Source organism: Yamadazyma tenuis, chromosome 6, assembly GCF_029203305.1.
Source record: "Yamadazyma tenuis chromosome 6, complete sequence".
Taxonomy (NCBI): Eukaryota; Fungi; Ascomycota; class Pichiomycetes; order Serinales; family Debaryomycetaceae; genus Yamadazyma; species Yamadazyma tenuis.
In genome coordinates, this window is record NC_089466.1 from 480,378 (window position 1) to 503,673 (window position 23,296).

The following is a 23,296-nucleotide window of genomic DNA, read 5'->3' on the forward strand; positions in this document are numbered from 1 at the left end:
CCATTTTGATCAGGGAATCAGAAGACCTGGGGCTGCCAGGCGACTCCATCATTCTACAAGAAAACATGGGACCACCAAATGCTGATGAATAACATCATCCGGAATATCATCAATAATCATAAGAGTAACTGTCACCCACTATGTATACTGGGGGCGTGCTCCTCATCCACAGCATTTTATTGCTTTCCGAAGAGGGATCCGCGATTCCCCAGCATTTCCGAGCTTCCAGTAAGATCAGTCTCAGTCTTGGCTCACGTGAGCGCTGCGAAAATAGTCACTGTAGCAACTAAACTGACTAGGACTAGAAATCCTTCAATCATTTCTGACTTACTACTTCTTTTGACACAATGGACTTCATGTTCTTTTTATTTGGCTTCAAAGAGTTCAATAAACCATTGAAGGATGTGGGAAGTGTCGCTTGCTACTGTGGCAATTGTCACAATCAATCAGCTCATGCTATAAGGTCCATAAACACCGTGACCTTATTTTTCATTCCAGTCCTTCCGTTTTATTTCTCCAAGCGTCTAAAATGCTCTATTTGCGGAGCGTCCGGTGATATTAATGATGAAATAATCAATCGGCTAAGAAGCGGGCAACCAGTTGCAATTGGATAGATTATCGCTAAAAGAAAGTGTTTCGCAAAAAAAATGAGCTCACAAAAGCTCTAGAATTCCATAGAAACTCCAAAACCATAAAACAATGTACATTTACTTTCTCATATTGAGTGATTTTCACTCACCAATACCTATGAGGTTTTGCAGTCAATCCGGTTTTCCTTCATATATCACCCGGCTATGATCTCTTTTTTTCTTAAGGTTTCCTTGAAATCCGGTTGAATGATCACCACCACAGTTACCTAACCCCAAACTACCTATCAACCCGCCCTTACCGAGTGATGTGACCATTTGATCATTTGATCATCTATGTAGCTCTATATTCCTCTATTTGCTGTGCCTCTACTATAAATTATAGACATTTACCCCTATTATCTGTTTTCTCTATTAGAAACATTTACCGTTTAAGAAGAAATTAAATTAAATTAAATTAAATTAAAAGAAATTACTATTTTATCATGGCTTCAATTTCAGAGATCGTTGCACGTGGTAACCAAGCAATTGCTATTAACCCACCTTCATCTTCCGTCGATATTCACCTTACCAGTCATGGTTCTGATTGGCTTTGGGCTGCCTTTTCTGTTTTCGCAACTTTGGCCTTAGTCCATACTGGTTTATTTGCAGCCACACCATCTTCTACTAAGTCACTCAAGAAGTTTTTTACTTTAGTGCCACTTTTCACCAACGCTATTTTTGCTTACACCTACTTTACCTACGCTTCTAATTTAGGTTGGACTTCTACTCCGGTTGAATTTCATCATGTGTCAACATCTGAAGGCTTAGATGTAAGACAAATATTTTACGTTAAGTTTATTGGTTGGTTCTTGGGTTGGCCATTTGTGTTATTGGCTACTGAGGTAGCTACACATTCTATTGAAGTCAAGTATGACACGTCAAGTGAATTAATAACTAAGTTGTTTAACATCTTTTCAAGCTTGGTTGCTAAGGTATTGACTATTGAAGTCTTTGTTTTAGGTTTATTAATTGGTGCTTTGATTCATTCAAGTTACAAATGGGGTTACTTCACCTTTGCTGTATCTGCAGAATTGTTCGCTATATCCTTGATTGTTAACTCCATTGTTAGATCCTTGAAGACCCTGGAAACCAAAAAGGCTGGTATCGCTATTGTTGTATTTCAACTCGTTATTATGGTATTATATCCTATCTGTTGGGGTTTGAGTGAAGGTGGAAACAAGATTCAACCTGACTCTGAGGCTGCCTTCTATGGTATTTTGGATGTTATTAACTTCGGTATTTTACCAAGTGCTTTAACTTTTATTAATACAATAGGGATGGATGAAGGCTTCTTGAACAAATTGTTGCATTTGAGAAGCAATGAAAAGGTGGTTGAGACACCAAGACAAAGTGGAGAAACTGGTGAAACTGCAGTTTAGTTGAATTACTCTATTTCTGCTTGACATTTTGTTTTTGAGTTTGAGGAGTCCGCTCTTTTCATTGTTGGTTCAGCCCGCTTAATTCCTCTCATTTTACTTCACTTTACTTTAATTACTTTGGAATAGTATCTATCAATTAATAGGCTATAATTTGGACTCAATATAATACTTCAAAAAATAAATATATTGTCGTACATTAATTTAGAAATTAATGAGCTTCATGGTCGCAAAACCTATGGTGATAACCACAAAGTACGTGATTATTGAACTTGGTATACCTCTTGTAATAAATGTGCCGACTGTCAAGTATGGATTACCAAACTCATCGGTCATACAAATGGCAGTGACATTAGGAAAACCAGAAGTTGGTAATCCCATTGCGCTCGAGCATAATAAAGCAGTGATCATGATCAAAAGTCTTGGGTGTGGGTCAGGCAAGTTTGCACCTATTTCAGACACCAATGGAACAGTGATCAACGCTGCAACTGTGTGACTAACAAACGTAGCCATTATCAAAATCAATAGACCAAAAGTAATAGCAATTCCAAACAAAGAGAAGTCTTCAACTTCATGTTGAATACCGATAGCAATTGTTTTCAATAATCCCGAAGATGAAACAGCTTTTCCCAAAGCGGTCCCTCCCATGGCTAAAATGACAATGTTCCACGGATAGTTATTAAAATCTTCCGTGGTCAATAATCCTGGGCCGAAGAACAAAACGATTGGGAGTAATGAGATTATTCCCATTTCTCCAAATATTCCTTGTAATTTAGATGCAACACACCATAATACAATGGTTGACACAGAAACTGAGATGATATACCACTGAATTAATGTGAACTTTTCATCAATGGTTCTAATGGAAACTAACTTGGTGTTTTTAGAAGTGCATTTGAAAGTAATTAACAAGAACACCCAAACCAAGACCAAAGCTACCACACAAACTGGAAGCGCGATCACAAACCACTGTCCCCAGCTTGGTTGAGGATCCATAGCCTCAATAGCAATTATATTTTGCGGAGATGCAATAGGAGAAGCCATGCCTCCAATGTTTGAAGCTAGTGCAATACCCAAGATCAAGGCATTCTTGAACGTAGAGTCCTTTGGTAAAGTTCTCAATAGTGGCTGAATTAAAGAGAAGCACAAAACGGGAGCAGCAACATTTGACACCCACATGGACGTGAATAGCGCTATTCCCATGATGGTGATCAAAACAACAGATGGATTGGTCCCAGCTCTGGATAATATCTCAGTTGAGATTGACTTTGCTATTTGATACTTTGACAAAGCAGCAGCTAAAGTAAACCCGCCTAATAATAAAAGGATGACTGAGTTCCACATAGTTCCTAAAATGTACTTGGAGGAATCAACAGCATTCATGGCCGTTCCGTCATCATTCTTCAATACCTCGAATATTATAATTAACAAGGGAATCAACAATGACGTGACAAACAATGGGATTGTCTCGGTTGCCCATAACAAGGATGCACATACCATGAGAGCGAAACACTTCTCTTGCTGTGGATCCTCAAATATCAGAACGTTCAATAAGATCAAAGTCACAACTGTGATCAAAATTGAACGTATCACAATAGGATTTTTGAGTGATAGATTAAAAGTATCGATGACGGTTTTATCTGCCTTCGAGTTCTTTTCTGTACCAGTCTTTGTGGCATAGTTTTTTCTTTCTAATCCAATCATATCCCTCCAAACTGTATTTCTTTCCCAAACAACATGCTCTCTTAAATGAATAGATAATTCGGATTTAGCAGTTTCAATATCACCATGATTACAGATGATCTGATACAACTTTATAACCGAATCTAAAGTGCCATCGAGTTTGTTTGCGGTCTCATCTCTGAAAACGTACGTCTTTCTCGATAAATTATCCAAATACTCGTCCTTCAAATTGGTGTTCAAAGACTTGTCAAACTTCTTTAACGCCTTCTTAAACCCTGTCTTGTTCAACTCGATAAACGATTTCAACTCGGACATAGTTGTGTATAATGCAATGACTCTCTTCCTCAATAAAATCCTTGTTTCTGTAAGCAAAAGAAGTTGGGGTGGAAGGTTATCTGTGTGGCCCCATAGACCTGGACTTTTGGGTGATTTCAAATAGTTTTCCACGGTTTTCGAATTCACAAGGTTCTCATCTTCAGTCACTTCAGAATGGTCCCCAGGGTCTGTCTGGCTCATACCAGAAAAGTTACGAGCTTTAGGGATATCCTCCTCTTGGCTCCTAGAATGAGTCAAGGAAAATTCACCAAATTCACCACTGTTCTTTCTTCCAGAGTCTAAATCCTGTTCAAAGTCTTCAATATCTTTTACCAAGATTTCCAAACTGCTCAAAACAAACTTCTCTTGACGTTGATAGAATTCATCAATCTTTTTCAACTCGGCATCTAAAGCAGCAAGGAATACGACCCCGGGGTCTTTGAATGTACGATGTTCATTCAGGATCAAGTGACTGGACTCTTCGTCTTCTAAAGCATGCGCCTGATGAAGTTGATCTCTCTGCAAGGAGTAGATAAGCTTTTTCAAAGTTGTATAAGCAATATATTTAGAAGACCACTCAGGAACAGCATTAAACTGTAAAGAATGAGAAAACTTCATCGCCAGCTCTTATCAGTATCTGGCTTTATATTCCCGGTCAAGTAACTGAAAATTTAATCACACTCCTCCCCTCAAAAATACCGTATCTATTGTTGATTTATAACAAAAGCACTACAATTGATAACTGTGTCGCTGTATTACACTCCCCTACGCGAAACAGAGGATAGCTTTGTGGTTTTCGCACGTCTCGGTGTGGGTTTTTTGCGAAAAAGTGGCACCCTTGGTTTCTGGCGGATTATCGGGAAGGAGTGCCTTAATCAGCATTGTGAGATAGTAGGCTAGAAGTATCTAATTTGGTAGCCCTCAGAATTAATGATTTGCGATCTCAAAACAAAAATATCGATGAGGCTCTTTTTTGTCCTAAATTCAAGGTGACTTCAGTATGGCTAAGTCAAGAGGTATCCTAAGCTAGTCACAAGGTTTCTTATCGAAAGGTTTGTCACTAAACTCGTAGAGTAGCACAAAAATTGAAAGATTCCCCAGGCTCGAAATCTGACTTCAAGCAGCGCACTCTCATTTTCCTTATACAAATTTGAAAGTTTTGAATGGAGATTGTTGGTCAGCTCCGAAGCTTAATTACCAACAAACCACACCAAACACATAAGTTATTGCCCAAAGAGCTCGTTTTTGCTTTCGACCTTCCTTTGTACTTATCAATTTCATCAATAGCCTTACTAGCGTATTACATCTTATCTCCAACTTTATTCCCAAGAAAAGACAAAATGTTTACAAAGAGACCTGATAAATATACCACTGGGTTAATCAACATGAGAAACGATTGTTTTGCCAATAGTTCATTACAGGCCTATCTGTCATTGCCTGGACTTACCGAATATTTGAATAAGTTTATTTTATCATTTCACGATCTTACAACATTCATTGAAGACAATCAAATTGATATTGATCAAATTCCTGATGCACTTCCAGAATCCAACAACCCTTCAAATCCAAAGTTCAAGAAAATGGAGGCCAAATTTGAGGTTCCCTTGCATATCTCACTAGCAAAGATCTTAAAAAAGTTGCAGGCCACTCAGCTTACCACCAGGACTATCTCGGTATGGACTTTTTTGCACGATCTTGAAAAGATATTTGATGCCAAAATTTCGAGAAGTCAACATGACGCCCATGAGTTGACCCAATTGATCAGTGAAACTCTAGAAAACGAGTACTTGAAGGTAACCAAGAAATTTAAAAATCTACTCAATAATTTATCAAGCAAACTGCACAAGCATATTGGCGTAGTCAAGCTAATTGAGTTTCCTGATTTTCCCTTAAATGGGTTAATACTAACTCAGATGAAATGTTTTAACTGCAAAGGCGTTTCCAAACCCAAATTTCTGCAGTTCTTAATGCTTACCTTACACACACCTGAGACTATTTCAACTGACCTTGAAAGTTTGTTGAATGAAAACGAAAGCGAATCTATTGATGGCTATCAGTGCTTGAAATGCAGGGTGAAGTATATTGTCAACAATGAAAATTACTCCAAGGCCGAGAACAGGCTGAATCTAGCTGCTGAAGAAGAAATCCTTGTCAAAGAATTAACGAAACTAAATGACAATCCTTCATTTTGTATTAACGATGACCTACCTGAGTATTTGGAAAACTACATAAAAACTTACAAAAAGAATAATGTTGACATATCCAAGATTACTTCCACTGTATTGAGAAAAAACCAGATCTTGAAACCCCCCAAGATCTTTGGATTGCATTTATCAAGATCAAGTTTTAATGGTTTTAATGTTACGAGAAATAGTTGTAGGGTTTCATTCAGAGACCATTTAAACTTGAGTATTGGAAAAGAATATTCTGAGGATTTGAAGCATTTCCAATTAGCAGCTCAAGACAGCTTCTTCATAAATGAAGACACGTCCAAATCTAAGGTTTTAACGACAGATGTTGACGATATGGAAGATGAAGCGGTACAGAGAGAAGATGTTGAGGAGTCAGGGGACCATGATTCAGAATCTGAAGATCACGAGGATGAAGACGCTATAGCTGCTGATCAAACAGAGAGTGATGTGGATTCTGTGATTTCAACACACACAATTAGTCAGGCAATAGCATCTTCCAAGAGTTCTGCTTCCTCAGCTACTGTGAAAACTCCGGAGTCTTTGAACAATTCGCCCATTACTACAGACCAAACAGATGATTTAATCAACCATTTCAAGAAATTCAAATTCAATGAAAATGACGTTTATAAATATAGATTAAAGGCAATGATTCGTCATCAAGGGTCCCACACGCAAGGACATTACGAATGCTACAAACGTAAACCCTTGTTTGTGAAGGATAAAGATGGAATGATTATAAAGTTGTCGCCAGAAATATTAGACGAGGCTATTGAGACCGAAGAGGAGACACACGAACCTCCCGCAAGCACGAAGTTCAGAAGAGCTTCTATGATATCTGCTTCTTCTACTGAAATTGATGCTCCATCTTCTGAAAGTCAAAGGACTTATTCATCTTCTTCCGATAGGGCTGATATAATGGCCTCGTTGAATGAAGATAATATACCCGAGCCTCCAGGCACTTTCCGCAGAAAATTCAGCAACATGATGGGTAGAAGACCTTCTGTGTTCCAAGCTGATCCAGAGGATGTCAGGATTGAGGAAATAATTCCATCCGGATTGACAACTCCGGCCGAGATTATCGTTCAGGAGATGGATTCTGACTACTTCAGCAGTGAATTAACTGATCAGGTAAATGCCAAATTGAAGACGAAGGATCATCATCAAGACTCAGGAAACGGTGTCAAACTAAAAAAAATTCCCAGCTTGTTGAAAAATCCGTATTGGAGAATAAGTGATTCGCTCATTACCGAAGTTTCTAAGGCAGCGGTCCTCTGTGAAACCACTAGTGTGTACATGTTATACTATGAGAGAGTTGAGAAGTAGCTCTTGAAAAGCCCCAATTTAAAAATCGAAAATATACAATTTATGCTCAGTTTAATCTCGAACTAGTCTTTGCAAAATATATTACTTTTCACTTGTACATTAGCTCTGTCCTGTAGATTTTTATTTTCTTTCTTGAAGGTTGTAACCTTCCTCCCGAACATACAAGACTCACGACTACGACATCGCGCCCCAAAAAAATGATCTAACAAATTTCCTTGTATATCAGATGGGCTCTAACACCTTATTTCCTGGACCAAATTCATTTCAAAGGGTGGATCGATCAGATTCGTTAGCCCCAAATTCCACTGCTATTAATGCAAGACAAAGGCAGAAAGTTGTTCTAGAACCCGGTCATTCCCCCTTGGACTGGGCCAATCTAAATAGTAATTCTTCTCAGAGATATAAACTACGTGGTGTACCTCCAAATACTCCTCCTCCGCAGTATGTGACGGTCACAAAGGATGAATTGAAGCTACATAATAGAAAAGACGATGCATGGACGTCTATAAATGGAAAAGTCTTCAACATTACCTCATATATTGATTTCCACCCTGGGGGTGTTAAACAAATTATGAAATGTGCTGGACGAGATGGCACACAATTGTTCAACAAATATCACGCATGGGTGAGTGCAGATAGAATGTTGTCCAATTGTATGGTTGGGATGTATGTCAACTAAATTATGTCTTCTATTTATTAACGAAACTACTTTCAACTGACTAAATGCTAAATATAATATTCCTCTCCGGTAAAACCAAACAATCTAGCTTCCAGTCGTGCTCTTCTGTTGGAATTTGTTGTACAGCTTGTTCTTTTAAGCCCAATCCAACCAAAAAAGGTGTCTTCCCAAATTTATTATAATAGGCCCTCAAAAATTCGTCGTAAAACCCGGCCCCATGACCCAATCTTTTCCTTTCTAAATCAAAGGCAACTCCTGGCACTATTATGATATCTAATTCCCCCGTTTGCAAGATGTCTTGACCATCTGTCGGTTCCAATATCTTGAATCTGCCTTGGGGTCTAAGATTTAGTACCTCGCCGAAGCTATTAACCTTCAACATATGCAAGTGACCCTTCTTCCTGCCATATGAAGCTTCATAGTTGCACTTTGGAAGGTATACAGTCTTGTTTGATAGGAAACAAGACTCTATGATTTTTATCGTTTGGATCTCGTGAGGCATTGACATATATAGGGCAATTTTTTTAGATTCCTTAAACTTTTCAAGATTCAATAACTTCTCGTGTACTTTCTCAGATTGAAACTGGATAGACTCGGGGCTTAGCTCCATAAGCATAGTCTTCATCTTCGATCTGAGTTGTTTCTTGGCCTCACGTACGTACATTGTAATATCCAAATCAAATTTCGCGTCGTAAAATAACTTTTTGAACTTGAAAACTATAAACACCAACCACCTCAACTGCTGACAGTAACCTTTTCATCAAATCTTACAGACTTCCTCCTTTCCCCGCTATGATCATTTGGAATTTCAAGTTCTATACTTTCACCGTCAAGTTCTTCCCTTGTTTCATTTAGCATCTTTCTGATATCTGCCTTTTTCTCAGAGCCACCACTAGCTGTGCTAGATTGCCGACGGTGTTGAGCCTTCAAGTCTTCCTTGCACTTATTACAGCTACATGTAAATCCCCAGTTGGCCCTTAACTCTCTCTGTCTCTGAAGAACTGTGTGATTTGGGTTCACGTAGGTAGTGCTAAGCTCTTCCCCTGCTTTTATATCTTTAGCTGCAAAAACCTTTATTCCCTCGTATCTTGAATTTGGAGAGGTTTCGACATCTACATTAGGATTGCAAGTATGATTCAAGTGTGATTGAATCCGGAAAACACATGAATCTAAATTGTTGATATTGTAAGATCCCAACAACGTTAAATACTCATTGTAGTCCACAGTTCCATCGCTAGTAGCCTTGGGGAAAACCTTGGAAAACTTGGAAAATCCCTCTTTCCACAAATTCTCTTGCTGTTCTTTAACAAATAAAGCACCCCCTGTGAGACTGTCAAACGACCCTGCCGATGACTCCAATGCTTTGTATCTGGTGGCTTGTGATACTCTCGCCATGGATTTCACGTACTTCAACTTTTCACCACTCTTGTCTTCTACAATATCAGCAAACATCAAAGTTATGGCAAATAAAGCATTCCATTGCTCCTTAATGCAGTATTCCTCAAGGTCTAAGAATGCCTCGGGGTTGAGTGCACTCTTACGGCCTTTAGATAGATGTTTCAATGAAGCATGCAACGTTCCGTTCATTTTCTTACAGCTCATAGAACACCAGAGTTCTGGGCAACCTGTGCAATCCAAACCTCGTAGCATGGACACTCCTGAAGAGCTTCTTGCACTGGTCAATAATTTTCCACAATAAGTACAGGCTTTACCGCTTTTGATTAACTTCAAGTTTGCCAACGGTGGAATAAAAAAAAACGGCTTCTCTTCCCAGATTAAGGTTCCTTTTGCTATGTTCGACTTGGCGTATAATCCCTTTCCTCTCTTAGTAGTCATGATCACCTTCACTTTTTCAGGTAATTGCAAGTTTGGGTCGGATGCAGAAGAGATTTCTCCAGCATAATTAAACTGCTGGTTAGCATTATTGGATAGTCCGAACTTCTTAAGCAAAGTTTTAATTCTCTTTTCAGAAACAGACCAATTCGGGTGCCGCTGTTTTACAATACCATGAAGCTTGGAGATACTTGCAGATTCGGTAGAAGGATCCTCTCTCCAAATAGCAATCACGTCATCAACCACCTGTCGCTCATGTGGTACTACTGGCTCCTGGTCTTCCTCCTTGGAGTCATTGATTGAAATAACCTCGATGTGTTTAGCAAGGGAATCGGGCATCTTAACTTGAGATAGAAAATTTCGGCCATATAATATTTTACTAGTGTGAGACGCAAGAATTTCGCTTCACCTTGGACGCAATGACACCATAACTTTTATTGACTTTTTTTTCAGTATCTTCAAGATATATTCACAGATACACACCTGAGGCTAATATCTATTAATCCTTATTTTCGTTATCTTCGGGAATATTCAGGGCTAGCTATCTAAATTATATTACAAATATTGCTCTACTAGGCTTTTCTTCCGCCCTTCGCTTCCACCAATGATTACAATATCCTCTTTTCTATCATTAACTGAATACTCATCCTGGAAAAGACATTCCATAGAAACCAATTTACAAGCCAAAGATATTCTTCAATTTAACTTTGTTTGAAATGCTTGCACGTTCTGTATCACGTAAAATCGCTTCAGATTTTACTAAAGTTTTACCATTTTCACTCTCAATGGTGCTCTGTAACTTCACAAGTTGGTTAGACTCGCCTTCCATTGCAACTTTTTTGGTTTTTATAATCAAAAATTGATTTGAAAAAGAGGGAAATTTGTAAACTATAGACAAATTCTCCACCATGAAATCCTCCTTATATCCAGAACTAGTGTCCTTCGATAAAGCAGCATTACGTTTGAATGTTTCGTTCAAAATAGTCGCCAAAATACCACCATGAACTATCATTGGATACCCACATAATTTGTGTCCTGCATGGACTATAGTAACTCCCTCATTAGATTCATTATTATGATACATCACTGGTTTGATCAAAAACCCACCTGGTTTGGCTAATGTATGAGATACCACTGAATTTTCTAATGCACCAATGTGCTTTGCTTTCTTTGACTTTGTAAATTCTTGCTTATCTAGAATGTTGTGGTCAAAGTCCTCCCAGGTCTCAAGCTTGGACCATTGAACTTGGTTTCGGGGATGATTAAGTTGCTGATAAATTGGCAACTGAGTCATCCTGTACTTTAATTGCACTGGCAAAAGTTCATCCAGCTCTTCTGTTTCTGTAAACTGTGAATATGCATCCAATAGAATCTCACTGTAAGACAAGTATGATCCAATAGCTATAAAGGCAATTGTCACTCTCCAGTTAACAAATCTTTTTTTTCCATGCTTGGGCAAATAATCCAACGGCGAATCGTACTCTTGTCTCACAGAATAACCTCTTATACTTGTTTGTCCAGTAACAGTACGTAATCTGGGATTTTTCAATGTGTTCTTCAACTTTTTCAAGAACATATTACCCAGCTTCAGCTTTTCAAATTAGATAATTTCCGCGTTCTTCATTGGCATTACCATTTATGCAAATTAAAGTAATGGATCTTCAACATGAAATAGATATTCCTCTTAATCCTGAGGATCCCATTTCTCTGCATGAAATAAAAGACAGATTACTTGATGAGTGGGAAGGAAAAATGTTAAAAAGTTTCAGAGATTATGATGAGTGGGCAAGTCAAATGACCACTTTGATGAAATCAATAAATCCGAAGTTTATAAATTATATAAATGGTGAACTTCTGGAATCAGAAATAGGCCAAGATGAATTTAAAAGGTCTCTTGATTACCTTTATACTTTGTTCCGACTATCTATGTCGGATGAAATTTTTAAGGATTCGATCGTGGACAACTTTACTCCAGTAAAACTATGGAGCCATTTAAAGGACAGATACGAGAAGTTATCTAAGAATTATTATTCAAGTCAACAAAAAATAATGGAAGTTCTAACAGATACATCGACCACCGGTGATATGAAGCTTGACTCTCTTTTGGCTTTCCCTCAAGACATTTTTAAAATCATTGAATTCGATGTATGCAGAGAATTAGTAACATACCTGAAAGACTCAATCATAACATTAGCATACAATATACTAATAAAGAATGAAGTTGATATGACATTGAGAAGCTTGCAAGAAGAGGTAAAGGTTATCAAAAGTGCCTCGGATGCAGCAATGGATGAGAGATGTGCCAAGTGTCAAAGGTCAGGACACAATCACATGATGTGTACAAATGAACTATGGTGTAATATGGAGGGAGAAACTCTTTCCATTCCAGGGTCAGAAAATTTATTTCCTCCACCAAACAGGAGCTGATACAGCTTTTTTTGTTGAGCTATCTTAATTGTATCTCGGGGGTTTCACTATGTAGAATCATTAGCAAAACTACACATGTAACAAAAATATAAAGGATAATAATTGCATTAAAGAGCCAAATTTTCCGTCAACTGTTTCCTTTCACTCTCCACTTGTCCTTATTTTTACATTCATTGAATATCCTCCAATGAATTTATAGAACTTTGAGAAACTGTGATTTTCACAATTTGTGTTAAACTTGTAGATTCAGTTATTTTATATAAGATTTTCAGAAGCTTACAAAATCCCATCTGAAGTTGTAAACCATATGTATACCTATTAGAGTCACTAATGGTAATTGAAATATATTGATAGACAGAGCTGCTTCTCCCTTTCAAAAATTAGGGTGGCTTCCCGAGTAATTCTAAATAGTATCAATACAGTCAGTGGATTACAAAAGCAATGTCAAATGATCAGTAGTACTAAGAGCATTGAACCAGACACCATATATTTCCCAAAAATCTCTAATGTTTGAATCGTTGGTTATGTCTGATAAGAACGTCGGCCAATGAATTAGTGTCATTAGTTACATAGCTCAGTGGCTCAATTGTCAAATGAGCTTTCTTAAAATTTATATATATTCCTGCACTGCGAATAAGCCATTTTTCTTAGGAAGGATTCCATTTGACCACCAATGGGTTAAAGGAACAATGTAACAAGTGACAAGGTAGTAAGCCAAGTCTCAAATTGAAGATGTGGAATTTCCTACAGGACCCTCTAGCCATAGACCTCTGTGTAATTTGTAGTAGTCAATTTGCTTGCCCGCTAGAAATTGGATTCTGTAGCCCCCCTTTTTTTTCTATTGACCTTGCGGATTGATGAGACTTACAATTTGTAGAATTAAATAGTCCTGTGTACTATATTGCTGCAAATTCTTAGTGCTTTCTCATACAGTGTTTTCTGGATGGATTACGCACCTCCTCAATCCGAATATCGCAGGTGATCAGTATTAAATTTCGCTCTCCTTAATTTTTAAAATCGTGGACAGAGTAAATGGATGCTCATTCAAGGTTCTAAATATCGCAGAAGTGTATAAATGACGTCCTGATAGCTTCATGATGTCTCAATCGTCTATATAAAAACATTGTATATTGGAAATAAAAAAGACATACAAAAACATATATAGTAGTTCCAACCAGTCGAAAAAAAATGAATATCTCCAACTGTGAACAATATTTGTCAATAGAAAAATAAATTAGCGTACTGCGAACAAAGTAAATGGGTACACGCATATACGGAAATAGAAGTTGATAGATATTGCTGTAATAATATTAAAATAATCTATTAATACTAGAAATCAAAGAGGTTTCTTCTCCAAACAAATAGAGAAATGGTTTTCTGAGTGTTTGATACTATTTTGTATATATTTAAGTGGTACAGAATTTGCAGCCTCTTTGATACGCAATGAAAGAGTCTCTCTTTGGAGGAGCTTTTCCCCCTTCAATGAACTTTTCCTTAGTGCTAGAATTGCTCAAATGTATTCAATTCTGGAGAAAAAGGAGGGAGGTAGAGTAATTTGTAACCTCTTGCTTGAATACTTCTCGAAACATTTTGGTTCTTATGAATACTAGCATTGTCCATAATTAAATAAGCATTTTTCATGATTTGATGTTCATCCAAAGTGTCCATCAAATCAAGAAGACACTGTTTGCAATGACCCGTAACTGTGCTTCTTGAGGTATTTTCTCTCTTGTCTTGATCAATCGTACACTTTTAGTTCAGATTTTATGCCTTTGGCTTCCTCAAACTCAATTGAACTACCCCATGATAACAAATTGCACCCAAAATGGTTCTATTTTCAGATCTTGTAGTGGGTGTTTTAACAATTGGTGTTTCTCCTCTAGTAGCCCAACCCCCTGAACGTTTCATGTTAATACGGAAACCTGCTTCGTCGATGAAAGCACAATTGGAGCAGTACTCGACATCAGACCCCAAAACTTCCTTATGGCCTTCACCAAGCTTCGGTTCAGCAGCCCTCCCCCTTGACTCAGCTTCTGGCAACTCTTGATCATTGGACTCCTTATATTCCTTAACCCACCTCTGCCCATTCCTAGGCTTTATACCCAATTTTTTAGCAATTGAAGCTATCGTAGACCCAGGTTTTTTTATCCAGAGATCAAAGAATTGTTCCCTATCTTTTGAGCTATAGAGACGATAGTTACGAGTATTTTCCCTTCTTTACTTTAACAGGTATACTTCTCGTAGAGTCTTTTCCACGACCGTCCGAAACATCTCTGTTATTCGACAAAGTAGCCAATCCTGATTGAATCCGACGTTCATGTTCTTTTCTTCCCTGATCACGGAATTGACTTAAATCAATTAGAATTTCAAGGGGAACTCAAATAGCAAATGTTACTGAGCACTAAGGACTGTACTTAGGACTGTACGCAATCTATTATGACTTACAAGTGTCAAGTGAAGGGTTCATGCAGATATCTCGAAAAGATGGCTCAGAGATCAACTACAATGGTTCAGATAATAGGTTATGGGAGTATACCATGGGTTTGACCACTTGGTCCTATATTGTGTTGAACGATTCAGAAGAGAGCACCACTCAAAGCAGTGACTACGTTTCACAATTTGATCAGTCTGTTAATCTGTCTATGACTTTGACAAAACGTGCAAACAACCAGTTTTCTTTGTTAGGCCATACCGGAGCTAATTGTGAAGGAGAAATTAAATGGACGTTTGATGTTGACAGCAACTCTCGATGTCACGAACCGAGTGTGAAATCGTATTCGACTCACATCTATAACCACAGGACTTTACGAGGTAATTTTATTTTAAAATCTGGCCGCACCATAATTGCCAGAAAGGGGATAGCACAACGTACAATTCACCAGCAGGGAAAGATGAATGGTACACAGAAACTGTCTATCGTTCAGAGTAAAATGACAGAAGCCATTCGTATGAATGGGTACGATATCGGTATCACAAGAGCGAAATTGATGGTGTGACATTTGCTGTTGGTGGCAACGGACTAGCTTTCCATTGACGAATATTGTTCACAGTTGGAGATATTCATTTTTTTTCGACTGGTTGGAACTACTATATATGTTTTTGTATGTCTTTTTTGTTTCCAATATACAATGTTTTTATATAGACGATTGAGACATCATGAAGCTATCAGGACGTCATTTATACACTTCTGCGATATTTAGAACCTTGAATGAGCATCCATTTACTCTGTCCACGATTTTAAAAATTAAGGAGAGCGAAACTTAATACCAATCACGTGTGATATTCGGACTCAGGAAGTATGTAACCCATCCAGAAAACACTGCATATTACCCAAGATTTGGGGATGTGAAGCGAAGAACTAGGTAGAATAGTGGACCCTAATCACCACACATATTGGCACCACATACAAGAAAACTAGAATTAGAAAGCACATTTCCATATTCCCCTGATTCCAGCCTGCAAAAGATAACGAAAGATCAACAATCTACCAAATACCCATAGACAGTAAGGAGCAACCTAAAGGAGATAATTCTGTATATCATACAAACTCACACTAAAAATGATCGTTGTAGATCTATGCTTAAGCAATAAAGCACTTTACCAGATCCTTTGCTCTATATCTCATAGCTTGAACAGCAAAAGATCGCCACAAATTATACAACACTATAACAAATAGGATCCTTTTCTAAACTGAAAACATTCAAGTTTCGCATCACAAAACACTGGAAACCTAGTTTGACCCAATCCTCATCAGTTCTCAATGAATTTATTCCAGGATTTGAGGCTTCAGAAATGTACAACATACATGCACTCTGAAAATGCCTCGCTTGAAGAAAATTGTTGCTGTAAACACTCTGGGATCTCTTGAAACAAGTATCAAGCGGGACCAAGTGGAAAAACTATAATTTGGGGAAACAAAGTCATTAATCAGCATGATACTCCAGAACCCCCATCTAGATAAGTAAAGGGAAGTACTTGACCTTAATGATTATTGATCATACTATAAGATAAGCTCGTGGTTGATAGCAAAATAAAAGTATGTAGATTGAAAGCAGCCTGAGATTGTCAGCTCTAGTTTCCTTAACACGCAAATATCCAAACTACCACAGGATAAAACAACATTAATAAATGGCCATATAACAATACAAAATCTCTCTAGTTCGTAAATATATATTTACAGTTAAACAGCAATCTTTCCATGGTTATCTCTATCTCTTAATCTGAAATATTGGTAACTCACTAGTAATGCTACTAAGATTTCCGTTCAATAAATGAGCAACGACCTTGGTATTATACCCGTAACCAGCACCACCCTTTAACTACTAGCAAATTAAACATATCAGGAAAGAAAGTAGACCAGGCATCAGAATTCAGCATTATTTACGACTTCTGCAAGTCTCCAAATAATATGTACTGCAAAAACACCAGGACATTAACACAAGTTTCCCACATTCGTTAAATGTATGGAATTACGTATCTAATTTAAAAAAAGCTATTTGAAAATATATTAGGTGGTTATTTGAAATGAACGTAGAATGTTCAAAACTGTTAGTAAATATTGTATTGCTGATGAGGGCTGACTGTGATAGTAATTTGATATATATACGGAACACGAACTCTTTTCGACTTGAAGTAAAATTACAAAATTTACTAGCGAACAATTACATGTAGAAATTTCAAAGTATAAGTTGAAAGGAAAATGGGGAAGTGAATGGGTTCCAAAACATTCGTTAATTTTCAAATATCTATGAATAAAAATAGAATACAACCCTTAGACTTAATGCACCTGATGTAAACAGTTAATTTATAGATAACCAACAAAACTTTCAAAAGTTAGTGATGTAAATGTTCACTATTGAAAGGGAAAAATGTAGATATATAAATTTTCTTTCATACAGACCCTTTAATATACTGTCACAGCTATTAAGCGTTGTGCGCTAACAGTGACAACCAAGTTCCATTCTTTTCTAAGGTACAAATCTATTGCTACAATATAGTCTTTGAGAACTACCCCTTTCGTTTTATATATTAAATAATGTTACTTTTCGTTACAAGGCAATGTATCCATTGTTTTATATTTTCTAGAAAATATGATATCGTTACACACAAATTAATTAATTATTGGATTGCAAGTAAAATAATCATTAATCATTAACATAATGGTAATATCTTCTTCTTTAGAATGTTCATACGGAAGTACAAAGTATATGACTACATAATATACTAAATACATAGAATTCACCGTTCCGGGTACAACAATGATGTTAAATTATATCATTCTGTTCATCATGTTGATGATTAGTGTTCGGTTAAAGATTGGTAAGCTATTTGATTGTTTTGAAGAAACTATTTTCCTACAATTATCGTACAATTATTGTAAATATTTCAGTTTTGTTACTTGGAATTACCCAGTAAATTGATATGATGTTTTCAATAAAGGTTAGTGTTTCATGTTGTCAAGTCTTTTTAATGATTGGCTAAAGTTTGTTTAGGTATTGAATGAGTTTAAGAGGGATACTAGCTTATTACTTGATATGATTTCCTTTTCTCGCACTAGGTAAGATTCATTTTGCCTTTAGGTTTTCACTGAATGTTTAATAGACATAGCTTTTAGATATAGGAGTCCTTGATTGATGAATGTATGTTTGTCTTTTTTTAATTTTACAAGATTCTTAGGGCTATCAATAACCCTGTTCATAGTATGTTGGATAGTAAAGCCAAGGGCTGTTATTACAGTAGGGTGGTGAGGTCCTTGAATTATGACCGTATTACCGGGTTTTTGAAAATTGTTTCAGATCGATGAGTGGGTTTATCTTTTAATAACCTTGAGATATAAACAATGTTCTGACAATTATTGTTTTAATTTAATGCTTATCTTGGCATTTCTCAATTGTATTTAAAAAAAATTAAAAAAAAATATATGCTTAATGCAGATGTCCTGGTCTTCTTTCTTTCCTGATATGTTTAATTTGCTAGTAGTTAAAGGGTGGTGCTGGTTACGGGTATAATACCAAGGTCGTTGCTCATTTATTGAACGGGAATCTTAGTAGCATTACTAGTGAGTTACCAATATTTCAGATTAAGAGATAGAGATAACCATGGAAAGATTGCTGTTTAACTGTAAATATATATTTACGAACTAGAGAGATTTTGTATTGTTATATGGCCATTTATTAATGTTGTTTTATCCTGTGGTAGTTTGGATATTTGCGTGTTAAGGAAACTAGAGCTGACAATCTCAGGCTGCTTTCAATCTACATACTTTTATTTTGCTATCAACCACGAGCTTATCTTATAGTATGATCAATAATCATTAAGGTCAAGTACTTCCCTTTACTTATCTAGATGGGGGTTCTGGAGTATCATGCTGATTAATGACTTTGTTTCCCCAAATTATAGTTTTTCCACTTGGTCCCGCTTGATACTTGTTTCAAGAGATCCCAGAGTGTTTACAGCAACAATTTTCTTCAAGCGAGGCATTTTCAGAGTGCATGTATGTTGTACATTTCTGAAGCCTCAAATCCTGGAATAAATTCATTGAGGGCTGATGAAGATTGGGTATTCTAATTCGGTATGTTTCTTATATAATGAATGATGAATTCATTTGCTCTTGTTGTTGAATAGATTGAGGAAATAATTAGGGAAAGGGAAAGATGTGTAGTTTACGATTTTTCCACGTACATAGGGCGTTATTGAAATTCGAAAATTAATCAAATGTGGAACTTCACTGGTAAAGACTTGTCTCTTTTGAGCAGGCATACACTCTCATCTCGTTCTTATGTTGAACAACATCATCATTTAAATATTTTGTTTGTGGGTACAAGTTATATCTTTGTATCTGTTTGTGCCAGACTCGAATATACTTAAATTTCAGCATGCTTGATGCGTTTGAATACCTTCTCTTTTTGTTTGTACTGGGTGTTTCTTGACTTTGTCTTATTTTATAGCCCTGTCGGGGTTGTATCTTGAGAGAAATGGTTGTTGTTAGAAGGACTTTACAAGGTGACAGTACTCTTGTTGTAGCTTTGTGCTGATCCGCAAACAGGATATCTACTGATCAACATAAAGGCGGTAGCAACTAAATACCTTTTGAATTCAGAGGCTTTTGTCGTCTAGTTGCTTGATGGGATTGGAAAACTATCTTGTAATATCTTGAGATATTATATCTTCTCCTTGGTGTATTTTTACAACTCTAGTGATTCATCTCCAGGGTATGTTTAATATATCACTAGCTTCTACAACTCGTCGACTAAAAGGAAAACGTTTAGCGTAGACCAAGATGATTTTCAAATATCTTTTCAGAAATTAGATTTTGTATTTCATGATTAATATGAAGTAGGTGATTGTTAGCTTTTGCTGGTAGTGACTAGGCAATAGATAAATACAATAAAAAATCAATCTCTGTCAACATGGTGAGGTATGGTGATTCTCCAGTGATATGGTCATCAAAGAATCAAACACATAGTTCAGTTTGTGAAGCTGAATACTAAGTATTGAGATAGAAAAAGATTAAATGTCAAATTTAATGCAATAAAAATTTTAAAATTGGCAAATATTAGATATAAATGAATAACCAAATAGATTTTAATATTATTGATTACATTACAAAATCGATAGAGCCACTAACATTGTTAGAGTACTATATATACAAGACTAAGATCGATCAATGGTTCCATTAATCTCTCTGAAAGTACTTCTTGCAACTCCTCTTATGGACAAGGAAATCATATTGGATTGTCGGATAGGATAATTTTCGATATTTATAAGATTGATAGGTGATATTGGAATAGAAGAAAGTAAAGCTCATCCTCCTTTGAATTATTTATCTCACACGCAACACCGTAATGCATTGTTATCAGCAACTACTGAAAAGTAAGAATTCAAGGCTACTGGCTGTTAGATGAGCTTGTACTTAACGGGAAAGTGGATCCTTGAAAAGATGATGGACGTGCCTGTATGATTGACTTGAACAGTCGATTGAACAGGAACGGGGTTCACTAATATTACTTCAACTGATAGTATATACGTCTCTTTCACCTCAACCATGATCTTCACTCACTATGTGATAATACGTGTCCTTACCACCAACAGTATCAGTATTTCCACATAATAAGATTTCGCGGGTGAGTCGCATCTCATCAAAAATTTTTTAATACTTGATGGGGCTTGCTGGAACAAAGGTTAAACAGAGATTCGGATTGGATCCTAGAAATACAAACTGGTCCAATGATACGACTAGATTTGGTCATCAGCATTTGGAAAAACTTGGCTGGAAGCCTGGAAAGGGGTTGGGTTTAGTCGGTCACGCTTTGACTACCCACGTTAAGGTGTCAATAAAGGATGATAATTTGGGTTTGGGAGCGAAGATGAAGAAGAAAGACAAAGAATTGCTTAATGATGATGTTGCATACGGGCTAGATGCGTTTCAAAGGATCTTAGGCAGATTAAATGGGAATGAAACACAAGTCAATCAAGAACTTGAGAGAAGTAGAAAAGAAAAAATAATAAATGGTAAACTTGGTATCCAGTTCATCAAAGGTGATGTTTTGAAGAGTACTTGGGATTCAGAGATGAAACAATTGAAAGAGATACCAGAAAAGGCAACACAAGAAAAGAAAAGAAAACACGAAGACCATGGTGAGTTCCAGGGGATGAAGATAAAAAAAGTGAAGAAGAAAAACCTGAAGGAAAGTAAACAGAAAGAAAAGAAACTAAACAAAGATAGAGTACTGAAATCGCTGAAATCAAAAAAGTCAAAAACGAAGGATAATAGAGAAGAAAACAAACTGGCGAAAGATAGAGGATTGATAATAAAAAAGTCAAAATCGAAAGATAATAGAGAAGAAAAGAGCAGCAAGGATATAGATGAACTGATCTCTGATAAAAAGAAAAGCAAGAAGAAACAAAATCAGAAGAATGAAGATACTGCAGAAATGCTGCAACCAGTTGCCATATCATCTAGATTATCGGCACGTTCTAAATATATCAAACAAAAGAAAGCGTCCATCATGGATCCTAAACTACTTAACGAAATTTTTATGATTACAAAATAGATGAGGTCAAAAACTACATAAAAAAATATAGATTTATTTAATCGAACAAAACAAAGCTGATACCTCCAATAAATGAAGTAATAATGGTGGTTATACCAATTAACTGGCTTATTGACCAAGACTCGACAATAGTTGCAGATGAGCCTTTGCTGTTAGAAGAGTCTGAATCAGCAGTTCCAGAAGCACCGGATCCAGAACCAGAAGTACTTCCAGAGCTTGATTCGCCAGATTCTGAAGCTTCAGAGGACGCACAAGTAGCATCGGTTTTGGCGTCTTTGTTAATCGAAGCAGATCCGCTGAAGTCACAAGCTGATTTGTCTTCATTTTGATCCTTATAGTATGCATTCAAGACATAGGACAATTTGTCTTCATCAGAACAGAATGAATAATCACCATATTTTCCCTTTTTACCGTCACTTGATATATCACTACAGTCAATCTTATCACAGATATAGCCGTACAAATCACTGTAATCAGAAGTATCAACATCGTCGGCGAGGACACAACTCAAACTCAGAGCCATACATTTACAGACTTCCAGGTCTGGAGTTGGGGGCAACTTGGTGGATGCAGACCAGGTAGCCGCTGAGGTTGGACAAGCAATAGTAGAAGCCGAATCAGAAACTTCTGAGGACTGTGCCAAAGATGGCGAAATGTTGTTCATCTCAGAGGAATAGTACTTGAAATCGCTCAAAGTTTTAACAGTATCACCATCAACTGAAACCAATCCATAATCGTTATCCTCCTGAAAGTACATATAAACAATACCACCAGACCATACGTCTGTCATATCATCTCCATAAATTGTACCAATCTCTGTAAACTTTCTAGGTCTCTCAGCATTACATCCATATTCAGAAAAGAAGATAGGAATTGAAAGGTTCTTGTATTCTTCAGTACGAGCTTCATAACCAGAGCTTTTGAAAGAAGAATCTCCACACCATTCATACATATTAATACCAAAAAAATCGGCACTTTCATCCAGATCTCCACATGCAAAGTAGTCAGCAATAGCGACCCTAATATCTTCATCATCATTTGAAGAATATCCAACAGGAATTGATCTATACTTCTTATCAGACATATATTTTTTTGTATCCCTTACAGCAGCTTTAACAAATGCTGAAGCATCGGTGTTACTTTTGTTATTGCTGACTTCATTACCAGCAAAGAAACCCAAAACATTCGTGTAATTGGCAAACATATCAACAACATTAGTGTATCTTTCATATAAATCGAGGTTCCATTCTGGAGATTCTCGGTTAATGGATTTGTCTGGTTCCGACAAATCAGCAATGATGTAAATCCCAGCATCGGCAAACGTTTTCATACACTCATCGTGGTTCAAACTTGTATTAACAGCGTAAACTCTTAAGGCATTAGTATTTGATTCTTGGAAGTACTTAACATCTCTTTTACAAGAATCTGGATCTGCCAAGGGGTCATTAATTGAAGTGGAACCACCATCAGCAGTGCTATTGGCAGTATTTTCCTGGTAAGCAATACCCCTGATTAAAAATTGAGTACCGTTGTCTTTGAAAAAAAACTTGTTGCCCACAACCTCAATCTCGGACAATTCGTCGGCAGTTGTAAGATTAAGCAAGCTTAATAAGAGGCATAAGAGAACGAAGGAAAAGTTTCTTAACATTGTTAACGATAGTTTAGATAATACAGAACGTGAATTCGACCGGCGGATCAAATTTATTTATACAATTTCAAGATCAACACACACGAAATGAAGAATCACACAAAACACGGTCCAGTTTGCCGTTTCTACAAAAGTGGG

General features: G+C 36.8%; 7 protein-coding genes across 7 annotated transcripts; 2 read left to right on the forward strand and 5 right to left on the reverse strand. All coding sequences in view use genetic code 12, as the record gives it.

Moving 5' to 3' along the window:
• Window positions 1-1,072: 1,072 nt before the first annotated feature.
• Window positions 1,073-2,008, forward strand: HSP31_2 (plasma membrane heat shock protein; the record flags this gene model as incomplete). Its single annotated transcript, XM_006687333.1, has 1 exon — window positions 1,073-2,008. The coding sequence occupies one exon, from the start codon at window positions 1,073-1,075 to the stop codon at window positions 2,006-2,008; it is 936 nt and encodes a 311-aa protein (XP_006687396.1).
• A 201-nt stretch (window positions 2,009-2,209) lies between these two features.
• Window positions 2,210-4,621, reverse strand: PHO91 (low-affinity phosphate transporter; the record flags this gene model as incomplete). The annotated part of the gene is made up of 1 exon (XM_006687008.1): window positions 2,210-4,621. One exon carries the CDS (start codon window positions 4,619-4,621, stop codon window positions 2,210-2,212), a length of 2,412 nt encoding a protein of 803 aa, XP_006687071.1.
• Window positions 4,622-5,166: 545 nt separating this feature from the next.
• Window positions 5,167-7,518, forward strand: PSN45_004453 (ubiquitin carboxyl-terminal peptidase C19 subfamily; the record flags this gene model as incomplete). The annotated part of the gene is made up of 1 exon (XM_006687007.2): window positions 5,167-7,518. The coding sequence occupies one exon, from the start codon at window positions 5,167-5,169 to the stop codon at window positions 7,516-7,518; it is 2,352 nt and encodes a 783-aa protein (XP_006687070.2).
• A 719-nt stretch (window positions 7,519-8,237) lies between these two features.
• Window positions 8,238-8,861, reverse strand: PSN45_004454 (5-formyltetrahydrofolate cyclo-ligase; the record flags this gene model as incomplete). The annotated part of the gene is made up of 1 exon (XM_006687005.2): window positions 8,238-8,861. One exon carries the CDS (start codon window positions 8,859-8,861, stop codon window positions 8,238-8,240), a length of 624 nt encoding a protein of 207 aa, XP_006687068.1.
• A 71-nt stretch (window positions 8,862-8,932) lies between these two features.
• SET5 (SET domain-containing protein 5) lies at window positions 8,933-10,369 on the reverse strand (the record flags this gene model as incomplete). Its single annotated transcript, XM_006687004.1, has 1 exon — window positions 8,933-10,369. One exon carries the CDS (start codon window positions 10,367-10,369, stop codon window positions 8,933-8,935), a length of 1,437 nt encoding a protein of 478 aa, XP_006687067.1.
• Window positions 10,370-10,706: 337 nt separating this feature from the next.
• On the reverse strand, window positions 10,707-11,606 carry PSN45_004456 (uncharacterized protein; the record flags this gene model as incomplete). Its single annotated transcript, XM_006687003.2, has 1 exon — window positions 10,707-11,606. One exon carries the CDS (start codon window positions 11,604-11,606, stop codon window positions 10,707-10,709), a length of 900 nt encoding a protein of 299 aa, XP_006687066.2.
• Window positions 11,607-21,547: 9,941 nt separating this feature from the next.
• PHR1_2 (DNA photolyase phr1) lies at window positions 21,548-23,158 on the reverse strand (the record flags this gene model as incomplete). The annotated part of the gene is made up of 1 exon (XM_006687331.1): window positions 21,548-23,158. The coding sequence occupies one exon, from the start codon at window positions 23,156-23,158 to the stop codon at window positions 21,548-21,550; it is 1,611 nt and encodes a 536-aa protein (XP_006687394.1).
• Window positions 23,159-23,296: the final 138 nt, after the last annotated feature.